Source organism: Electrona antarctica (genome assembly GCF_951216825.1).
Source record: "Electrona antarctica genome assembly, chromosome: 16".
Classification (NCBI taxonomy): Eukaryota; Metazoa; Chordata; class Actinopteri; order Myctophiformes; family Myctophidae; genus Electrona; species Electrona antarctica.
Window position 1 is genome coordinate 1,555,499 of NC_136797.1, and position 22,440 is coordinate 1,577,938.

The 22,440-nt window shown below is 46.9% G+C and overlaps 1 protein-coding gene across 3 annotated transcripts in view; it reads left to right on the forward strand.

The window, feature by feature from the left end:
- The window catches only part of sptan1 (spectrin alpha, non-erythrocytic 1), a 162,225-nt gene that overhangs the window by 124,928 nt on the left and 14,857 nt on the right, over positions 1 to 22,440 (forward strand). For all 3 annotated transcript variants that reach the window (XM_079525073.1, XM_079525074.1, XM_079525075.1), the window contains 13 exons: positions 860 to 1,068; positions 3,955 to 4,075; positions 5,074 to 5,195; positions 5,344 to 5,476; positions 6,710 to 6,808; positions 8,733 to 8,892; positions 9,069 to 9,145; positions 9,412 to 9,621; positions 13,605 to 13,901; positions 17,577 to 17,689; positions 19,767 to 19,784; positions 20,041 to 20,095; positions 21,112 to 21,308. In XM_079525073.1, coding sequence (XP_079381199.1) covers positions 860 to 1,068; positions 3,955 to 4,075; positions 5,074 to 5,195; positions 5,344 to 5,476; positions 6,710 to 6,808; positions 8,733 to 8,892; positions 9,069 to 9,145; positions 9,412 to 9,621; positions 13,605 to 13,901; positions 17,577 to 17,689; positions 19,767 to 19,784; positions 20,041 to 20,095; positions 21,112 to 21,308 — 1,811 coding nt within the window. The remainder of the gene's footprint in view (positions 1 to 859; positions 1,069 to 3,954; positions 4,076 to 5,073; positions 5,196 to 5,343; positions 5,477 to 6,709; positions 6,809 to 8,732; positions 8,893 to 9,068; positions 9,146 to 9,411; positions 9,622 to 13,604; positions 13,902 to 17,576; positions 17,690 to 19,766; positions 19,785 to 20,040; positions 20,096 to 21,111; positions 21,309 to 22,440) is intronic.

Sequence of the window (22,440 nt, forward strand, 5' to 3'; positions counted from 1 at the left end):
CCATGGCGAGGGTTAGGGGTTAGCGCTGTCCTTGGAGCGCTGTCCATGGCGAGGGTTAGGGGTTAGCGCTGTCCATGGCGAGGGTTAGGGGTTAGCGCTGTCCATGGAGCGCTGTCCATGGCGAGGGTTAGGGGTTAGCGCTGTCCATGGAGCGCTGTCCATGGAGCGCTGTATCTCTAAAGCTTGGAGCTGTCCATGGCGAGCTGTCCATGGTACCACCAGGACACCAGGTGTCCATGGCGAGCTGTCCATGGTACCACCAGGACACCAGGTGTCCATGGCGAGCTGTCCATGGTACCACCAGGACACCAGGTGTCCATGGCGAGCTGTCGCGCATCCCGACGATCGGATTACATTTGTGACGTTGTCTCGCATCGCTGAGGACATGTGACCGTTTCTGACGAGAGCTAAAGGGGTCTGAGCTAATGCTAATGCTAATGCTAATGCTAACGATCACTGAGCTAATGCTAACGATCACTGCTCAACAACTACAGCACCATGAACGTAGATCACTGCTCAACAACTACAGCACCATGAACGTAGATCACTGCTCAACAACTACAGCACCATGAACGTAGATCACTGCTCAACAACTACAGCACCATGAACGTAGATCACTGCTCAACAACTACAGCACCATGAACGTAGATCACTGCTCAACAACTACAGCACCATGAACGTAGATCACTGCTCAACAACTACAATCCTATAGTATTACCTGATGGTGGCGGTAACTTCACCATTATGCCGATTTTGACCATCCATCCAGATGTTAACGTGGTGTTGTCTCTCCTAGCGGCCAGGCCGACAGCCTGATGTCCATCCAGGTGTTAACGTGGTGTTGTCTTTCCTCTTCTAGGAGCGTCTGAAGGACCTGAACGGCCAGGCCGACAGCCTGATGTCCAGCCAGGCCTTCGACACGTCACAGGTGAAGGACAAGCGCGACGCGGTCAACGGCCGCTTCGCCAAGATCAAGAGCATGGCGGCCGGCCGGCGCGCCAAGCTCAACGAGTCCCACCGCCTGCACCAGTTCTTCAGAGACCTGGACGACGAGGAGTCCTGGATCAAGTGAGAGCCCTGACCCGAAACCTGACACTCACCCTTATTTCTGACCCGAAACCTGACGCTCACCCTTATTTCTGACCCGAAACCTGACACTCACTCTTATTTCTGACCCGAAACCTGACGCTCACCCTTATTTCTGACCCGAAACCTGACACTCACCCTTATTTCTGACCCGAAACCTGACACTCACCCTTATTTCTGACCCGAAACCTGACACTCACTCTTATTTCTGACCCGAAACCTGACGCTCACCCTTATTTATGACCCGAAACCTGACACTCACCCTTATTTCTGACCCGAAACCTGACACTCACCCTTATTTCTGACCCGAAACCTGACACTCACCCTTATTTCTGACCCGAAACCTGACGCTCACTCTTATTTCTGACCCGAAACCTGGCGCTCACTCTTATTTCTGACCCGAAACCTGACACTCACCCTTATTTCTGACCCGAAACCTGACACTCACTCTTATTTCTGACCCGAAACCTGACGCTCACCCTTATTTCTGACCCGAAACCTGACGCTCACCCTTATTTCTGACCCGAAACCTGACGCTCACCCTTATTTCTGACCCGAAACCTGACGCTCACTCTTATTTCTGACCCGAAACACCGAAATACCTGTTGTCAACTTGGAACCTAATAATACCCGTTGTCAACTTGGAACCTAATAATACCCGTTGTCAACTTGGAACCTAATAATACCGGTTGTCAACTTGGAACCTAATAATACCTGTTGTCAACTTGGAACCTAATAATACCTGTTGTCAACTTGGAACCTAATAATACCGGTTGTCAACTTGGAACCTAATAATACCCGTTGTCAACTTGGAACCTAATAATACCTGTTGTCAACTTGGAACCTAATAATACCTGTTGTCAACTTGGAACCTAATAATACCTGTTGTCAACTTGGAACCTAATAATACCCGTTGTCAACTTGGAACCTAATAATACCGGTTGTCAACTTGGAACCTAATAATACCTGTTGTCAACTTGGAACCTAATAATACCCGTTGTCAACTTGGAACCTAATAATACCGGTTGTCAACTTGGAACCTAATAATACCGGTTGTCAACTTGGAACCTAATAATACCGTTTGTCAACTTGGAACCTAATAATACCGGTTGTCAACTTGGAACCTAATAATACCGGTTGTCAACTTGGAACCTAATAATACCGGTTGTCAACTTGGAACCTAATAATACCTGTTGTCAACTTGGAACCTAATAATACCGGTTGTCAACTTGGAACCTAATAATACCGGTTGTCAACTTGGAACCTAATAATACCCGTTGTCAACTTGGAACCTAATAATACCGGTTGTCAACTTGGAACCTAATAATACCCGTTGTCAACTTGGAACCTAATAATACCGGTTGTCAACTTGGAACCTAATAATACCTGTTGTCAACTTGGAACCTAATAATACCGGTTGTCAACTTGGAACCTAATAATACCTGTTGTCAACTTGGAACCTAATAATACCTGTTGTCAACTTGGAACCTAATAATACCCGTTGTCAACTTGGAACCTAATAATACCCGTTGTCAACTTGGAACCTAATAATACCCGTTGTCAACTTGGAACCTAATAATACCTGTTGTCAACTTGGAACCTAATAATACCTGTTGTCAACTTGGAACCTAATAATACCTGTTGTCAACTTGGAACCTAATAATACCTGTTGTCAACTTGGAATCTAATAATACCCGTTGTCAACTTGGAACCTAATAATACCTGTTGTCAACTTGGAACCTAATAATACCCGTTGTCAACTTGGAACCTAATAATACCCGTTGTCAACTTGGAACCTAATAATACCGGTTGTCAACTTGGAACCTAATAATACCTGTTGTCAACTTGGAACCTAATAATACCTGTTGTCAACTTGGAACCTAATAATACCCGTTGTCAACTTGGAACCTAATAATACCCGTTGTCAACTTGGTAACCTAATAATACCCGTTGTCAACTTGGTAACCTAATAATACCTGGAACCTAATAATACCTGTTGTCAACTTGGAACCTAATAATACCCGTTGTCAACTTGGAACCTAATAATACCCGTTGTCAACTTGGTAACCTAATAATACCTGGAACCTAATAATACCTGTTGTCAACTTGGAACCTAATAACACCGGTTGTCAACTTGGAACCTAATAATACCCGTTGTCAACTTAGAACCTAATAATACCCGTTGTCAACTTGGTAACCTAATAATACCTGGAACCTAATAACACCGGTTGTCAACTTGGAACCTAATAATACCTGTTGTCAACTTGGTAACCTAATAATACCCGTTTTCACTGAACCGAAACCTAACAGTTACTTTACGGTACTTTATTGGTTTATATGGATGAAACAAAGCAGAAATAATGGCCCACCCATAATATTAAAGTACTCAGGTCTGGTCCACCCATATTAGCCCATATACTCTCTCCTGCTGGACGCAGAGCCAACCCGCAGACTGCCTAGGCTATTTCAATGCAGCACACACTGGACTGACATCCTGTCTGGAGCGTCCATCTTTAATGCTACTTAAATAGCGTCAATGCTAGCGAGCTAAAATGAAGCCATCCTTGCTCTAGAAAGCGCCAATGTTTCCATCAGCACAAAGACCTCCGAACATCGCACGTTTTATCCAAACCACGGAGAGCTCCGTAGATTTCGAGTTATTCAGCTTTTAGTCAGCCTGTATAATGGATGGATGGAAAGAAGGAAAGGCCAAGCCAAAATAATAATGAAACCGGTTTGATATCAATAATAAAGCTTATCAGACGGAACATTGCGCCAGAAGCAGTTGCCGGTCGGATTCCTTCTGACGGTACGTTCTGCCACGAGCAGTTAAACCGTTAACGCTGGTCTCCCCATCCCTCCAATCAGAGAGAAGAAGTTGCTAGTGAGCTCGGAGGACTACGGACGTGATTTGACAGGAGTTCAGAATCTGAGGAAGAAGCACAAGAGGCTGGAGGCGGAGCTGGGGGCTCACGAACCAGCCATTCAGGTGAGAGGCGGGGCTTGGGGCTCACGAACCAGCCATTCAGGTGAGAGGAGGGGCGGGGCTTGGGGCTCACAAACCAGCCATTCAGGTGAGAGGAGAGGCGGGGCTTGGGGCTCACGAACCAGCCATTCAGGTGAGAGGAGGGGCGGGGCTTGGGGCTCACGAACCAGCCATTCAGGTTACACTTAAAGCATGGTGGCTAATGCTAACGCTAACTTCCTGCTATCCACTGAGCAGGCTACAGGCACGGTTACATGTTGACAGAAAAAGTACCCGCAAAAAAAGATCTCAAAGTCCATGCTGTATTTCCGCCCCTCCCTCTCCGGCCGTTCCTTTGTTATCGTCCAGGGCTTTGAACGGCTGGTGGGCGGTGCTGTTTGCTGCTTTGACTAGTGGATGTGTGGGATGTGTAGTTCTTTGACTAGTGGATGTGTGGGATGTGTAGTTCTTTGACTAGTGGATGTGTGGGATGTGTAGTTCTTTGACTAGTGGATGTGTGGGATGTGTAGTTCTTTGACTAGTGGATGCGTGGGATGTGTAGTTCTTTGACTAGTGGATGCGTGGGATGTGTAGTTCTTTGACTAGTGGATGTGTGGGATGTGTAGTTCTTTGACTAGTGGATGTGTGGGATGTGTAGTTCTTTGACTAGTGGATGTGTAGTTCTTTGACTAGTGGATGCGTGTGATCTGTAGTTCTTTGACTAGTGGATGCGTGTGATCTGTAGTTCTTTGACTAGTGGATGCGTGGGATCTGTTCATCCGGGATAACATCCTGTCCGTCGCTAATTGTGCTCCGCTGGGCTCTGATTGGATGGTCCTTAATACCCCCGGGCGATTATTGTGTTAACAGCTGTGATGACCAACTAACTGTGTGTGTGTGTGTGTGTGTGTGTGTGTGTGTGTGTGTGTGTGTGTGTGTGTGTGTGTGTGTGTGTGTGTGTGTGTGTGTGTGTGTGTGTGTGTGTGTGTGTGTGTGTGTGTGTGTGTGTGTGCGCACGCCAGTCGGTGCTGGACACAGGGAAGAAGCTGTCTGATGACAACACCATCGGTCAGGAGGAGATCCAACAGAGACTGGCTCAGTTTGTGGAACACTGGAAGGAGCTGAAGGACCTGAGTGGAGCCAGGTAGACAAACACAGTGCAGTGCAGTACTGCACAAGTACAGTACAGTACTGATTTTTAACCCTCTAGGGGGCAGACTGTATTAATGTATATATATTTTAACCCTCTAGGGGGCAGACTGTATTAATGTATATATATTTTAACCCTCTAGGGGGCAGCGTCTGGAGGAGTCTCTGGAGTACCAGCAGTTTGTGGCCAATGTGGAAGAGGAAGAAGCCTGGATTAATGAGAAGATGAACCTGGTGGGAAGCGAGGACTATGGAGACACCCTGGCTGCTGTACAGGTGAGACACCCTGGCTGCTGTACAGGTGAGATACCCTGGCTGTAGTACAGGTGAGATACCCTGGCTGTAGTACAGGTGAGATACCCTGGCTGTAGTACAGGTGAGATACCCTGGCTGTAGTACAGGTGAGATACCCTGGCTGTAGTACAGGTGAGATACCCTGGCTGTAGTACAGGTGAGACACCCTGGCTGTAGTACAGGTGAGATACCCTGGCTGTAGTACAGGTGAGACACCCTGGCTGTAGTACAGGTGAGATACCCTGGCTGTAGTACAGGTGAGATACCCTGGCTGTAGTACAGGTGAGATACCCTGGCTGTAGTACAGGTGAGATACCCTGGCTGTAGTACAGGTGAGACACCCTGGCTGCTGTACAGGTGAGATACCCTGGCTGTAGTACAGGTGAGATACCCTGGCTGTAGTACAGGTGAGATACCCTGGCTGTAGTACAGGTGAGATACCCTGGCTGTAGTACAGGTGAGATACAGGTGAGATACCCTGGCTGTAGTACAGGTGAGATACCCTGGCTGTAGTACAGGTGAGATACAGGTGAGATACCCTGGCTGTAGTACAGGTGAGATACCCTGGCTGTAGTACAGGTGAGATACCCTGGCTGTAGTACAGGTGAGATACCCTGGCTGTAGTACAGGTGAGACACCCTGGCTGCTGTACAGGTGAGATACCCTGGCTGTAGTACAGGTGAGATACCCTGGCTGTAGTACAGGTGAGATACCCTGGCTGTAGTACAGGTGAGATACAGGTGAGATACCCTGGCTGTAGTACAGGTGAGATACCCTGGCTGTAGTACAGGTGAGATACCCTGGCTGTAGTACAGGTGAGATACCCTGGCTGTAGTACAGGTGAGATACCCTGGCTGTAGTACAGGTGAGATACCCTGGCTGCAGTACAGGTGAGATACCCTGGCTGCTGTACAGGTACTAATACTGGCATTTGCCTTTCAATAATTGAAAGGCAACACAACAGTCTAGACTAGAGTGACATACAGGATATTTGCTATTGTAATATGGCATCAGTGTTATATAAAAATATAAAGATCGGATCGGGAAAGATCGGTATCGTTATGTCTCAAAATCAAATGATCGGAATCGGATCGAGAGCAAAAAAAGATTGGGACATTCCTAGTTATACCTATTAATACTAATACTTATTACAGGATATATATTGTAAATACCGTTGTTTCAGGAACATTAAAATGTGTGTGTTTTTTTTGTCAGGGCTTACTGAAAAAACACGAAGCGTTCGAGACAGACTTCACGGTCCACCGCGACCGCGTCAACGACGTCTGCAGCAACGGAGACGAGCTCATCAAGAAGGTAACGCTCTATGTCTGTAGATCTGGTTCGTTCAGAAAGGTTCTATGTGTGTAGATCTACACTAGGTTCTAGGATTGCAGATCTACAAGCTTTGATTTTTGCACCAGCTAAAGTTTAAAATAATGGTTAATGTGGTTCAACGCTATATCTGTGGGACCCCCTAGGGGCCCAGAACCCCTGTAGTAACTCTGAGGACCCCCTAGGGGCCCAGAACCCCTGTAGTAACTCTGAGGACCCCCTAGGGGCCCAGAACCCCTGTAGTAACTCTGAGGACCCCCTAGGGGCCCAGAACCCCTGTAGTAACTCTGAGGACCCCCTAGGGGCCCAGAACCCCTGTAGTAACTCTGTACGACCCCTAGGGGCTGAAGTAAGGCTGTGTGTTGTGCTGTAGTAACTCTGAGGACCCCCTAGGGGCCCCAGAACCCCTGTAGTAACTCTGTACGACCCCTAGGGGCTGAAGTAAGGCTGTGTGTTGTGCTGTAGTAACTCTGTACGACCTCTAGGGGCTGAAGTAAGGCTGTGCGTTGTGCTGTAGTAACTCTGAGGACCCCCTAGGGGCCCCAGAACCCCTGTAGTAACTCTGTACGACCCCTAGGGGCTGAAGTAAGGCTGTGTGTTGTGCTGTAGTAACTCTGTACGACCTCTAGGGGCTGAAGTAAGGCTGTGCGTTGTGCTGTAGTAACTCTGTACGACCCCTAGGGGCTGAAGTAAGGTGTTGTGTTGTGCTGTAGTAACTCTGAGGACCCCCTAGGGGCCCCAGAACCCCTGTAGTAACTCTGTACGACCCCTAGGGGCTGAAGTAAGGCTGTGCGTTGTGCTGTAGTAACTCTGAGGACCCCCTAGGGGCCCCAGAACCCCTGCAGTAACTCTGTACGACCCCTAGGGGCTGAAGTAAGGCTGTGCGTTGTGCTGTAGTAACTCTGAGGACCCCCTAGGGGCCCCAGAACCCCTGCAGTAACTCTGTACGACCCCTAGGGGCTGAAGTAAGGTGTTGTGTTGTGCTGTAGTAACTCTGAGGACCCCCTAGGGGCCCCAGAACCCCTGCAGTAACTCTGTACGACCCCTAGGGGCTGAGGTAAGGCGTTGTGCTGTAGTAACTCTAGACGACCTCTAGGGGCTGAGGTAAGGCTGTGCGTTGTGCTGTAGTAACTCTGTACGACCCCTAGGGGCTGAGGTAAGGCTGTGCGTTGTGCTGTAGTAACTCTAGACGACCTCTAGGGGCTGAGGTAAGGCTGTGCGTTGTGCTGTAGTAACTCTAGACGACCTCTAGGGGCTGAGGTAAGGCTGTGTGTTGTGCTGTAGTAACTCTGTACGACCCCTAGGGGCTGAAGTAAGGCTGTGTGTTGTGCTGTAGTAACTCTAGACGACCTCTAGGGGCTGAGGTAAGGCTGTGCGTTGTGCTGTAGTAACTCTAGACGACCTCTAGGGGCTGAAGTAAGGCTGTGCGTTGTGCTGTAGTAACTCTGTACGACCCCTAGGGGCTGAGGTAAGGCTGTGCGTTGTGCTGTAGTAACTCTGTACGACCCCTAGGGGCTGAAGTAAGGCTGTGTGTTGTGCTGTAGTAACTCTGTACGACCCCTAGGGGCTGAAGTAAGGTGTTGTGTTGTGCTGTAGTAACTCTGTACGACCCCTAGGGGCTGAGGTAAGGCTGTGCGTTGTGCTGTAGTAACTCTAGACGACCTCTAGGGGCTGAGGTAAGGCGTTGTGCTGTAGTAACTCTAGACGACCTCTAGGGGCTGAGGTAAGGCGTTGTGCTGTAGTAACTCTAGACGACCTCTAGGGGCTGAAGTAAGGTTGTGCTGTAGTAACTCTAGACGACCTCTAGGGGCTGAGGTAAGGCTGTGCGTTGTGCTGTAGTAACTCTAGACGACCTCTAGGGGCTGAAGTAAGGTTGTGCGTTGTGCTGTGTTCTCCTCTCCGTCAGAACAACCATCACGTGGACAACATCAGCGCCAAGATGGCGGCTCTAGGAGGGAAGGTGTCGGAGCTGGAGCGAGCAGCGGCTCAGAGGAAGGCCAAGCTGGACGAGAACTCTGCCTTCCTGCAGTTCAACTGGAAGGCTGACGTGGTGGAGAGCTGGATCGGTACGATTACTGTCATAGAGTAGATTATGATTCAACTCATCAACGAAGAACATCTGAATAACACTGTGTGTGTGTGTGTGTGTCTGTGTCTGTGTCTGTGTCTGTGTCTGTGCCTGTGCCTGTGCGTGTGTGTCTGTGTGTGTGTGTGTGTGCGTGTGTACGTGCGTGCTCATCAGGTGAGAAGGAGAACAGCTTGAAGACCGACGACTACGGCAGAGACCTGTCCTCCGTCCAGACCCTGCTCACCAAGCAGGTAATCTGTAGTTCTACAATGTGTAGATCTAAATAAATAATCTAAATTCTGTAATCTAATCTGTAGGAGACTTTGAGGCTCTGGTCTCTAATCTAATCTAATCTAATCTTTAGGAGACCTTTGACCTCTGGTCCCTAATCTAATCTAATCTAATCTGTAGGAGACGTTCGAAGCTCTGGTCTCTAATCTAATCTAGTCTAATCTAATCTGTAGGAGACGTTCGACGTTCTGGTCTCTAATCTAATCTAATCTAATCTAATCTGTAGGAGACGTTCGACGCCGGGCTCCAGGCCTTCCAACAGGAAGGCATCACCAACATCACGGCCCTGAAGGAGCAGCTCCTGGCCGCGCAGCACGTCCAGGCGGTGGCCATCGAGGCTCGCCACGCCGCACTGATGAAGCGCTGGAACCAGCTGCTGTCCAACTCCACCGCCCGCAAGGAGAGGCTGCTGGAGGCCCAGGACCACTTCAGAAAGGTAGACCCCTACTCTGCTCTAGACCACTTCAGAAAGGTAGACCCCATCTCTACTCTAGACCACTTCAGAAAGGTAGACCCCTACTCTGCTCTAGACCACTTCAGAAAGGTAGACCCCATCTCTACTCTAGACCACTTCAGAAAGGTAGACCCCATCTCTACTCTAGACCACTTCAGAAAGGTAGACCCCATCGCTACTCTAGACCACTTCAGAAAGGTAGACCCCTACTCTGCTCTAGACCACTTCAGAAAGGTAGACCCCATCTCTACTCTAGACCACTTCAGAAAGGTAGACCCCTACTCTGCTCTAGACCACTTCAGAAAGGTAGACCCCTACTCTGCTCTAGACCACTTCAGAAAGGTAGACCCCATCTCTACTCTAGACCACTTCAGAAAGGTAGACCCCTACTCTGCTCTAGACCACTTCAGAAAGGTAGACCCCTACTCTGCTCTAGACCACTTCAGAAAGGTAGACCCCATCTCTACTCTAGACCACTTCAGAAAGGTAGACCCCTACTCTGCTCTAGACCACTTCAGAAAGGTAGACCCCATCTCTACTCCAGAGACCACTTCAGAAAGGTAGACCCCATCTCTACTCCAGACCACTTCAGAAAGGTAGACCCCATCTCTACCCTAGACCACTTCAGAAAGGTAGACTCCATCTCTACTCTAGACCACTTCAGAAAGGTAGACCCCATCTCTACTCTAGACCACTTCAGAAAGGTAGACCCCATCTCTACTCTAGACCACTTCAGAAAGGTAGACCCCATCGCTACTCTAGACCACTTCAGAAAGGTAGACCCCATCTCTACTCTAGACCACTTCAGAAAGGTAGACCCCATCTCTACCCTAGACCACTTCAGAAAGGTAGACCCCATCTCTACTCTAGACCACTTCAGAAAGGTAGACCCCATCTCTACGCTAGACCACTTCAGAAAGGTAGACCCCATCTCTGCTCTAGACCACTTCAGAAAGGTAGACCCCTACTCTGCTCTAGACCACTTCAGAAAGGTAGACCACATCTCTACCCTAGACCACTTCAGAAAGGTAGACCCCATCTCTACTCCAAACCACTTCAGAAAGGTAGACCCCATCTCTACTCTAGACCACTTCAGAAAGGTAGACTCCATCTCTACTCTAGACCACTTCAGAAAGGTAGACCCCATCTCTACTCTAGACCACTTCAGAAAGGTAGACCCCTACTCTGCTCTAGACCACTTCAGAAAGGTAGACTCCATCTCTACTCTAGACCACTTCAGAAAGGTAGACCCCATCTCTGCTCTAGACCACTTCAGAAAGGTAGACCACATCTCTACCCTAGACCACTTCAGAAAGGTAGACTCCATCTCTACTCTAGACCACTTCAGAAAGGTAGACCCCATCTCTGCTCTAGACCACTTCAGAAAGGTAGACCCCATCTCTGCTCTAGACCACTTCAGAAAGGTAGACCCCTACTCTGCTCTAGACCACTTCAGAAAGGTAGACCCCATCTCTACTCCAGAGACCACTTCAGAAAGGTAGACCCCATCTCTACCCTAGACCACTTCAGAAAGGTAGACCCCTACTCTACCCTAGACCACTTCAGAAAGGTAGAGACCAGAGACCCTACTCTAGACCACTTCAGAAAGGTAGAGACCAGAGACCCTACTCTAGACCACTTCAGAAAGGTAGAGACCCTACTCTAGACCACTTCAGAAAGGTAGACTCCATCTCTACTCTAGACCACTTCAGAAAGGTAGAGACCCTACTCTAGACCACTTCAGAAAGGTAGACCCCATCTCTACTCTAGACCACTTCAGAAAGGTAGACTCCATCTCTACTCTAGACCACTTCAGAAAGGTAGAGACCAGAGACCCTACTCTAGACCACTTCAGAAAGGTAGAGACCAGAGACCCTACTCTAGACCACTTCAGAAAGGTAGAGACCAGAGACCCTACTCTAGACCACTTCAGAAAGGTAGAGACCAGAGACCCTACTCTAGAGCAGGGGTTCTCAACGTTTTTGGCCGGGGACCCCCGGAAATGCTTTGGCAATGTCTCGGGACCCCCGCCCCGCCCCCTCCCGACCCCCAATATAAATTGACTGCTACAATAACCATTTTGGGCGGGAACCCCTTTTGGTGTTTTAAGCATTGTTATAATTTAGCTATTGAAAAATAGCAGATCTACAAGCTCATAGCGCGCCACCGAGTGGCGCGCTACGAGCTTGTAGGTCTGCTATTTTTTTAAAATCGTGAAAAAAATTATATATATATATATATATATATTTTTTTGAAAATAATTTGGGGACCCCCTAAAATAATTTGGCGACCCCCCCGAGGGGTCTCGACCCACGGGTTGAGAACCCCTGCTCTAGAGCACTGGTTCCCAAACTTTTTCCCGTCAAGGACCCCCAAATTGACACTCATTAGCCCGCAGACCCCCATTTGAAAATGCGTTGTCTATGCCCAGGGACCCCCATGAGAGAAGATCTGTATATGCCCAGGGACCCCCATGAGAGAAGATCTGTATATGCCCAGGGACCCCCATGAGAGAAGATCTGTATATGCCCAGGGACCCCCATGAGAGAAGATCTGTATATGCCCAGGGACCCCCATGAGAGAAGATCTGTATATGCCCAGGGACCCCCATGAGAGAAGATCTGTATATGCCCAGGGACCCCCATGAGAGAAGATCTGTATATGCCCAGGGACCCCCATGAGAGAAGATCTGTATATGCCCAGGGACCCCCATGAGAGAAGATCTGTATATGCCCAGGGACCCCCATGAGAGAAGATCTGTATATGCCCAGGGACCCCCATGAGAGAAGATCTGTATATGCCCAGGGACCCCCATGAGAGAAGATCTGTATATGCCCAGGGACCCCCATGAGAGAAGATCTGTATATGCCCAGGGACCCCCATGAGAGAAGATCTGTATATGCCTAGGGACCCCCATGAGAGAAGATCTGTACGACTGTAGCAGTGATTCTCAACTCATTTAAGTTCAAGGACCCCCAGTTTGACATGCATTAGTCTACAGACCCCCATTTCATTTCTATCCTTGGGACCTCCAATTTATGATGTAAAATCAATGTTAATTTAACTCCGAGTTACAGACCCATAAGGGTCCATTTGATTCCTAATTATCATTCAGCTGGGGACCCTCTTGGAACTCACTCAAGGACCCCTGGGGGAACTCTGCTCTAGGGTTAGGGTTATTATCATTCAGCTGGGGACCCTCTTGGAACTCACTCAAGGACCCCTGGGGGAACTCTGCTCTAGGGTTAGGGTTATTATCATTCAGCTGGGGACCCTCTTGGAACTCACTCAAGGACCCCTGGGGGAACTCTGCTCTAGCGCCTTTATTTTGAAAAAAATATCTACAAGCTCGTAGCGCGGAACCGAGTGCCGCGCTACGAGCTTGTAGATCTGTTCGTGAAAATGTGCCTGAAATCTTTGAATATATATTCTTTCAGAGCGGTTTTAGCTCAAAACCTTGCTTCTGGGGGGGGCCCTGGAACAACATATTTAAACCTTGCTTCTGGGGGGGGCCCTGGAACAACATATTTAAACCTTGCTTCTGGGGGGGCCCTGGAACAACATATTTAAACCTTGCTTCTGGGGGGGCCCTGGAACAACATATTTAAACCTTGCTTCTGGGGGGGCCCTGGAACAACATATTTTCAGATGGGGGTCGACGGCCAATTACATTTCTGGGGTCCTTGACATGAAATAGTTTGAGAACCACTGCGGAACCCCTTTTGGTGTTAGCATTACGTTATACTTTAGCTATTGAAAAATAGCAGATCTACAAGCTCATAGCGCGCCACCGCGTGGCGCGCTACGAGCTTGTAGGTCTGCTATTTTTGAAAAATCAAAGAACGACTGACATAGAAACATAGCTTTTTCAGAAAACTGTCAGGATGTAGAAGACATTTATAGAATCTGATCTCAGGTCTAAATGGGTTAATCGAACCCTCGTCCCCCTTTTCGTTCCCCGCCAGGTGGAGGACCTGTTCCTGACGTTCGCCAAGAAGGCGTCGGCCTTCAACAGCTGGTTCGAGAACGCCGAGGAGGACCTGACGGACCCGGTGCGCTGCAACTCCCTGGAGGAGATCCGCGCGCTGCGCGAGGCCCACGAGGCCTTCCGATCCTCCCTCAGCTCCGCGCAGGCCGACTTCAGCCAGCTGGCCGAGCTGGACCGCCAGATCAAGAGCTACCAGGTGGTGTCCAACCCCTACACCTGGTTCACCATGGAGGCCCTGGAGGAGACCTGGAGGAACCTGCAGAAGATCATCAAGGTAGAGGCTGCTTCTACTCGCTCTCTATAGCAGTGATAAACTGTCTCTAGAAGCGTCTAAAGGTGATAAAGTGTCTCTGGAAGGTGATAAACTGTCTCTAGAAGGTGATAAAGTGTCTCTAGAAGCGTCTAGAAGGTGATAAAGTGTCTCTAGAAGGTGATAAAGTGTCTCTAGAAGGTGATAAAGTGTCTCTAGAAGCGTCTAGAAGGTGATAAAGTGTCTCTAGAAGGTGATAAAGTGTCTCTAGAAGCGTCTAGAAGGTGATAAAGTGTCTCTAGAAGGTGATAAAGTGTCTCTAGAAGGTGATAAAGTGTCTCTAGAAGGTGATAAAGTGTCTCTAGAAGCGTCTAGAAGGTGATAAAGTGTCTCTAGAAGGTGATAAAGTGTCTCTAGAAGGTGATAAAGTGTCTCTAGAAGCGTCTAGAAGGTGATAAAGTGTCTCTAGAAGGTGATAAAGTGTCTCTAGAAGCGTCTAGAAGGTGATAAAGTGTCTCTAGAAGGTGATAAAGTGTCTCTAGAAGGTGATAAAGTGTCTCTAGAAGGTGATAAAGTGTCTCTAGAAGGTGATAAAGTGTCTCTAGAAGGTGATAAAGTGTCTCTAGAAGGTGATAAAGTGTCTCTAGAAGGTGATAAAGTGTCTCTAGAAGGTGATAAACTGTCTCTAGAAGGTGATAAAGTGTCTCTAGAAGCGTCTAGAAGGTGATACAGTGTCTCTAGAAGGTGATAAAGTGTCTCTAGAAGGTGATAAAGTGTCTCTAGAAGGTGATAAAGTGTCTCTAGAAGGCGATAAAGTGTCTCTAGAAGGTGATAAAGTGTCTCTAGAAGGTGATAAAGTGTCTCTAGAAGCTTCTAGAAGGTGATAAAGTGTCTCTAGAAGGTGATAAAGTGTCTCTAGAAGGTGATAAAGTGTCTCTAGAAGCTTCTAGAAGGTGATAAAGTGTCTCTAGAAGGTGATAAAGTGTCTCTAGAAGGTGATAAAGTGTCTCTAGAAGCTTCTAGAAGGCGATAAAGTGTCTCTAGAAGGCGATAAAGTGTCTCTAGAAGGTGATAAAGTGTCTCTAGAAGCTTCTAGAAGGCGATAAAGTGTCTCTAGAAGGCGATAAAGTGTCTCTAGAAGGCGATAAAGTGTCTCTAGAAGGCGATAAAGTGTCTCTAGAAGGTGATAAAGTGTCTCTAGAAGGTGATAAAGTGTCTCTAGAAGGTGATAAAGTGTCTCTAGAAGGCGATAAAGTGTCTCTAGAAGGCGATAAAGTGTCTCTAGAAGGCGATAAAGTGTCTCTAGAAGGTGATAAAGTGTCTCTAGAAGGTGATAAAGTGTCTCTAGAAGGTGATAAAGTGTCTCTAGAAGCGTCTAGAAGGTGATAAAGTGTCTCTAGAAGGTGATAAAGTGTCTCTAGAAGGTGATAAAGTGTCTCTAGAAGGTGATAAAGTGTCTCTAGAAGGTGATAAACTGTCTCTAGAAGGTGATAAAGTGTCTCTAGAAGCGTCTAGAAGGTGATACAGTGTCTCTAGAAGGTGATAAAGTGTCTCTAGAAGGTGATAAAGTGTCTCTAGAAGGTGATAAAGTGTCTCTAGAAGGCGATAAAGTGTCTCTAGAAGGTGATAAAGTGTCTCTAGAAGGTGATAAAGTGTCTCTAGAAGCTTCTAGAAGGTGATAAAGTGTCTCTAGAAGGTGATAAAGTGTCTCTAGAAGGTGATAAAGTGTCTCTAGAAGCTTCTAGAAGGTGATAAAGTGTCTCTAGAAGGTGATAAAGTGTCTCTAGAAGGTGATAAAGTGTCTCTAGAAGCTTCTAGAAGGCGATAAAGTGTCTCTAGAAGGTGATAAAGTGTCTCTAGAAGGTGATAAAGTGTCTCTAGAAGGTGATAAAGTGTCTCTAGAAGGTGATAAAGTGTCTCTAGAAGGCGATAAAGTGTCTCTAGAAGGCGATAAAGTGTCTCTAGAAGGTGATAAAGTGTCTCTAGAAGGCGATAAAGTGTCTCTAGAAGGTGATAAAGTGTCTCTAGAAGGCGATAAAGTGTCTCTAGAAGCGTCTAGAAGGTGATAAAGTGTCTCTAGAAGGCGATAAAGTGTCTCTAGAAGGTGATAAAGTGTCTCTAGAAGGCGATAAAGTGTCTCTAGAAGCGTCTAGAAGGTGATAAAGTGTCTCTAGAAGGTGATAAAGTGTCTCTAGAAGCGTCTAGAAGGTGATAAAGTGTCTCTAGAAGGTGATAAAGTGTCTCTAGAAGGCGATAAAGTGTCTCTAGAAGCGTCTAGAAGGTGATAAAGAGTCTCTAGAAGGTGATAAAGTGTCTCTAGAAGGTGATAAAGTGTCTCTAGAAGGTGATAAAGTGTCTCTAGAAGGTGATAAAGTGTCTCTAGAAGGTGATAAAGTGTCTCTAGAAGGTGATAAAGTGTCTCTAGAAGGTGATAAAGTGTCTCTAGAAGCGTCTAGAAGGTGATAAAGTGTCTCTAGAAGGTGATAAAGAGTCTCTAGAAACTTCTAAAGGTGATAAAGTGTCTCTAGAAGGTGATAAACGGTGTCTCTAGAAGGTGATAAAGTGTCTCTAGAAGGTGATAAAGTGTCTCTAGAAGGTGATAAAGTGTCTCTAGAAGGTGATAAACGGTGTCTCTAGAAGGTGATAAACGGTGTCTCTAGAAGGTGATAAAGTGTCTCTAGAAGGTGATAAAGTGTCTCTAGAAGGTGATAAAGTGTCTCTAGAAGGTGATAAAGTGTCTCTAGAAGGTGATAAAGTGTCTCTAGAAGGTGATACAGTGTCTCTAGAAGGTGATAAAGTGTCTCTAGAAGGTGAGACAGTGTCTCTAGAAGCTTCTAGAAGGTGATAAACTGTCTCTAGAAGGTGATAAAGTGTCTCTAGAAGGTGATAAAGTGTCTCTAGAAGGTGATAAAGAGTCTCTAGAAGGTGATAAAGTGTCTCTAGAAGGTGATAAAGTGTCTCTAGAAGGTGATAAAGAGTCTCTAGAAGGTGATAAAGTGTCTCTAGAAGCTTCTAGAAGGTGATAAAGTGTCTCTAGAAGGTGATAAAGTGTCTCTAGAAGGTGATAAAGAGTCTCTAGAAGGTGATAAAGTGTCTCTAGAAGGTGATAAAGAGTCTCTAGAAGGTGATAAAGAGTCTCTAGAAGGTGATAAAGTGTCTCTAGAAGCTTCTAGAAGGTGATAAACTGTCTCTAGAAGGTGATAAAGTGTCTCTAGAAGGTGATAAAGTGTCTCTAGAAGGTGATAAAGTGTCTCTAGAAGGTGATAAAGTGTCTCTAGAAGGTGATAAAGAGTCTCTAGAAGGTGATAAAGTGTCTCTAGAAGCTTCTAGAAGGTGATAAACTGTCTCTAGAAGGTGATAAAGTGTCTCTAGAAGGTGATAAAGTGTCTCTAGAAGGTGATAAAGAGTCTCTAGAAGGTGATAAAGTGTCTCTAGAAGGTGATAAAGAGTCTCTAGAAGGTGATAAAGAGTCTCTAGAAACTTCTAGAAGGTGATAAAGTGTCTCTAGAAGCTTCTAGAAGGTGATAAAGAGTCTCTAGAAGGTGATAAACTGTCTCTAGAAGCGTCTATAAGGTGATAAAGTGTCTCTAGAAGGTGATAAAGTGTCTCTAGAAGTTGATAAAGTGTCTCTAGAAGCTTCTAGATGGTGATAAAGTGTCTCTAGAAGGTGATAAAGGTGATAAACGGTGTCTCCTACAGGAGCGAGAGCTGGAGCTGCAGAAGGAGCAGAGGAGGCAGGAGGAGAACGACAAGCTGCGTCAGGAGTTTGCCCAACACGCCAACGCCTTCCACCAATGGCTGCAGGAGACACGGTGAGTCACCTGACCTTCCACCAATGGCTGCAGAGGAGACACGGTGAGTCACCTGACCTTCCACCAATGGCTGCAGAGGAGACACGGTGAGTCACCTGACCTTCCACCAATGGCTGCAGGAGACACGGTGAGTCACCTGACCTTCCACCAATGGCTGCAGAGGAGACACGGTGAGTCACCTGACCTTCCACCAATGGCTGCAGAGGAGACACGGTGAGTCACCTGACCTTCCACCAATGGCTGCAGAGGAGACCAGGTGAGTCACCTGACCTTCCACCAATGGCTGCAGAGGAGACACGGTGAGTCACCTGACCTTCCACCAATGGCTGCAGGAGACACGGTGAGTCACCTGACCTTCCACCAATGGCTGCAGAGGAGACACGGTGAGTCACCTGACCTTCCACCAATGGCTGCAGAGGAGACACGGTGAGTCACCTGACCTTCCACCAATGGCTGCAGAGGAGACACGTGAGTCACCTGACCTTCCACCAATGGCTGCAGAGGAGACCAGGTGACCAGAATGTGGCGCTCCTCATCCGCTCTCTATCCTTTATAACTAGGGATGGAGCTTGTTAATTGTTTTATTGATAACGATCACCTTATGGATCAGGCTTATCGAGTTGGGTTCTTATCGAGCTCCACTATCCAGCATTTTATATTATGTTGTGTCAAGACAGGAGCCTTCAATACATTCTGAACAGAACCAGTATCGTTTACTAGAGCCTTCAATACATTCTGAACAGAACCAGTATCGTTTACTAGAGCCTTCAAATGAACAGAACCAGTATCGTTTACTAGAGCCTTCAAATGAAAAGAACCAGTATCGTTTACTAGAGCCTTCAAATGAACAGAACCAGTATCGTTTACTAGAGCCTTCAAATTAACAGAACCAGTATCGTTTACTAGAGCCTTCAAATGAACAGAACCAGTATCATTTACTAGAGCCTTCAAATGAACAGAACCAGTATCGTTTACTAGAGCCTTCAAATGAACAGAACCAGTATCATTTACTAGAGCCTTCAAATGAACAGAACCAGTATCATTTACTAGAGCCTTCAAATTAACAGAACCAGTATCGTTTACTAGAACCTTCAAATGCAGAAGATATGTTTCTATGTCAGTCGTTCTTCGATTTTTCAAAAATAGCAGACCTACAAGCTCGTAGCGCGCCACTCGGTGGCGCGCTACGAGCTTGTAGATCTGCTATTTTTCAATAGCTAAAGCATAACATAATGCTGACACCAAAAGGGGTTCACTTTATTCACAAATTAATAAATTGACCCAAAAGTAACGACAGAACTTGCACAGCTGCAGCACAGTCGCCTGTCTGTCTGTCTGCACAGCTGCAGCACAGTCACCTGTCTGTCTGTCTGCACAGCTGCAGCACAGTCGCCTGTCTGTCTGTCTGCACAGCCACCTGTCTGTCTGTCTGCACAGCTGCAGCACAGTCACCTGTCTGTCTGTCTGCACAGCTGCAGCACAGTCGCCTGTCTGTCTGTCTGCACAGCTGCAGCACAGTCACCTGTCTGCACAGCTGCAGCACAGTCGCCTGTCTGTCTGTCTGCACAGCTGCAGCACAGTCGCCTGTCTGTCTGTCTGCACAGCTGCAGCACAGTCGCCTGTCTGTCTGTCTGCACAGCTGCAGCACAGTCACCTGTCTGCACAGCTGCAGCACAGTCGCCTGTCTGTCTGTCTGCACAGCTGCAGCACAGTCACCTGTCTGTCTGTCTGTCTGTCTGTCTGCACAGCTGTAGGATGCGGCATACAATCCAAGCAGTGCAGCCAATCAGGTGCTCGGAGGCTTTGATTAGACAGACATCGGCAAACAGCTGAATTCAGCGATTGACCAATCAGAATGAAGCATTCAAGCCATGTAATTCACAGTGTTAATTAGCAGGTTATAATGTGTTATAAACATGGATCATAGCAGAGGGTAAATGTTTAATATTATATGCATTTATGGATTGTTTTAGCATAGCTTAATGTTAACCTATCTCTCTCTCTCTCTCTCTCTCTCTCTCCCTGTGTTTGCCCATGCTCTCTCGCCCATCCTTCCTTGCGGGTGCTGCTAAAACAGGACATATCTTCTGGACGGGTTAATATCACTTTTTATCTTTGTGTGTGTGTGTGTGTGTGTGTGTGTGTGTGTGTGTGTGTGTGTGTGTGTGTGTGTGTGTGTGTGTGTGTGTGTGTGTGTGTGTGTGTGTGTGTGTGTGTGTGTGTGTGTGTGTATATTATATCTCTATAACTTGTGAAGCAGGTTAACTCATTCAGTGCTAACCACGTGTTCTTTTTCCTCGTGTGTGTGTGTGTGTGTGTGTGTGTGCGTGTGTTTGCGCGTGTGTGTTCAGGTCCTGCATGGTGGAAGAATCTGGAACCTTAGAATCCCAGCTTGAAGCCACTAAGGTAAAATAATGTCTACACACACGCACGCACACGCGCGTGTTTGCGTATATATTTTGTTGTATATTGATCTCAGTGTAAGCACCAGGAGATCATATATATGTTGTTATATATTTATCTCAGTGTAAGCACCAGGACATCATATATTTATATATTTATCTCAGTGTAAGCACCAGGACATAATATATATGTTGTTATATATTTATCTCAGCGTAAGCACCAGGACATCATATATTTTGTTATATATTGTATCTCAGCGTAAGCACCAGGACATCATATATTTATATATTTATCTCAGTGTAAGCACCAGGAGATCATATATTTATATATTTATCTCAGCGTAAGCACCAGGACATAATATATATGTTATATATTTATCTCAGCGTAAGCACCAGGACATCATATATATGTTGTTATATATTTATCTCAGCGTAAGCACCAGGACATCATATATATTTTGTTATATATTTATCTCAGCGTAAGCACCAGGACATCATATATATGTTGTTATATATTTATCTCAGTGTAAGCACCAGGACATCATATATATGTTGTTATATATTTATCTCAGCGTAAGCACCAGGATATCATATATATTTTGTTATATATTGTATCTCAGCGTAAGCACCAGGACATCATATATATTTATCTCAGCGTAAGCACCAGGACATCATATATATTTTGTTATATATTTATCTCAGCGTAAGCACCAGGACATCATATATATTTTGTTATATATTTATCTCAGCGTAAGCACCAGGACATCATATATATTTTGTTATATATTGTATCTCAGCGTAAGCACCAGGACATCATATATATTTATCTCAGCGTAAGCACCAGGACATCATATATATTTTGTTATATATTTATCTCAGCGTAAGCACCAGGACATCATATATATTTTGTTATATATTTATCTCAGCGTAAGCACCAGGACATCATATATATTTTGTTATATATTTATCTCAGCGTAAGCACCAGGACATCATATATATGTTGTTATATATTTATCTCAGCGTAAGCACCAGGAGATCCGCGCCATGCGCTCCCAGCTGAAGAAGATCGAAGACCTGGGCGCGGCCATGGAGGAGGCTCTGATCCTGGACAACAAGTACACGGAGCACAGCACGGTGGGCCTGGCGCAGCAGTGGGACCAACTGGACCAGCTGGGCATGAGGATGCAGCACAACCTGGAGCAGCAGATACAGGCCAGGTACCGCCCAGAACTATTCTGTAGAGGCCAGGTACCGCCCAGAACTATTCTGTAGAGGCCAGGTACCGCCCAGAACTATTCTCTAGAGGTACCGCCCAGAACTATTCTGTAGAGGGCAGGTACCGCCCAGAACTATTCTGTAGAGGTACCGCCCAGAACTATTCTGTAGAGGTACCGCCCAGAACTATTCTGTAGAGGGCAGGTACCGCCCAGAGGTATTCTATACAGGCCAGGTACCGCCCAGAACTATTCTGTAGAGGTACCGCCCAGAACTATTCTGTAGAGGCCAGGTACCGTTAGGAACTATTCTGTAGAGGCCAGGTACCGCCCAGAACTATTCTGTAGAGGGCAGGTACCGCCCAGAACTATTCTGTAGAGGTACCGCCCAGAACTATTCTGTAGAGGGCAGGTACCACCCAGAACTATTCTGTAGAGGTACCGCCCAGAACTATTCTGTAGAGGTACCGCCCAGAACTATTCTGTAGAGGGCAGGTACCGCCCAGAACTATTCTGTAGAGGTACCGCCCAGAACTATTCTGTAGAGGGCAGGTACCGCCCAGAACTATTCTGTAGAGGTACCACCCAGAACTATTCTGTAGAGGCCAGGTACCGTTAGGAACTATTCTGTAGAGGCCAGGTACCGTTAGGAACTATTCTGTAGAGGCCAGGTACCGTTAGGAACTATTCTGTAGAGGCCAGGTACCGCCCAGAACTATTCTGTAGAGGGCAGGTACCGCCCAGAACTATTCTGTAGAGGGCAGGTACCGCCCAGAACTATTCTGTAGAGGCCAGGTACCGCCCAGAACTATTCTGTAGAGGCCAGGTACCGTTAGGAACTATTCTGTAGAGGCCAGGTACCGCCCGGAACTATTCTATACAGGCCAGGTACCGCCCAGAACTATTCTGTAGAGGCCAGGTACCGCCCAGAACTATTCTGTAGAGGGCAGGTACCGCCCAGAACTATTCTGTAGAGGCCAGGTACCGCCCAGAACTATTCTGTAGAGGCCAGGTACCGCCCAGAACTATTCTGTAGAGGCCAGGTACCGCCCAGAACTATTCTATACAGGCCAGCTACCGCCCGGAACTATTGTGTAGTGCAGGGGTTCGTTTTTGGCCGGGGACCCCCGGAAAT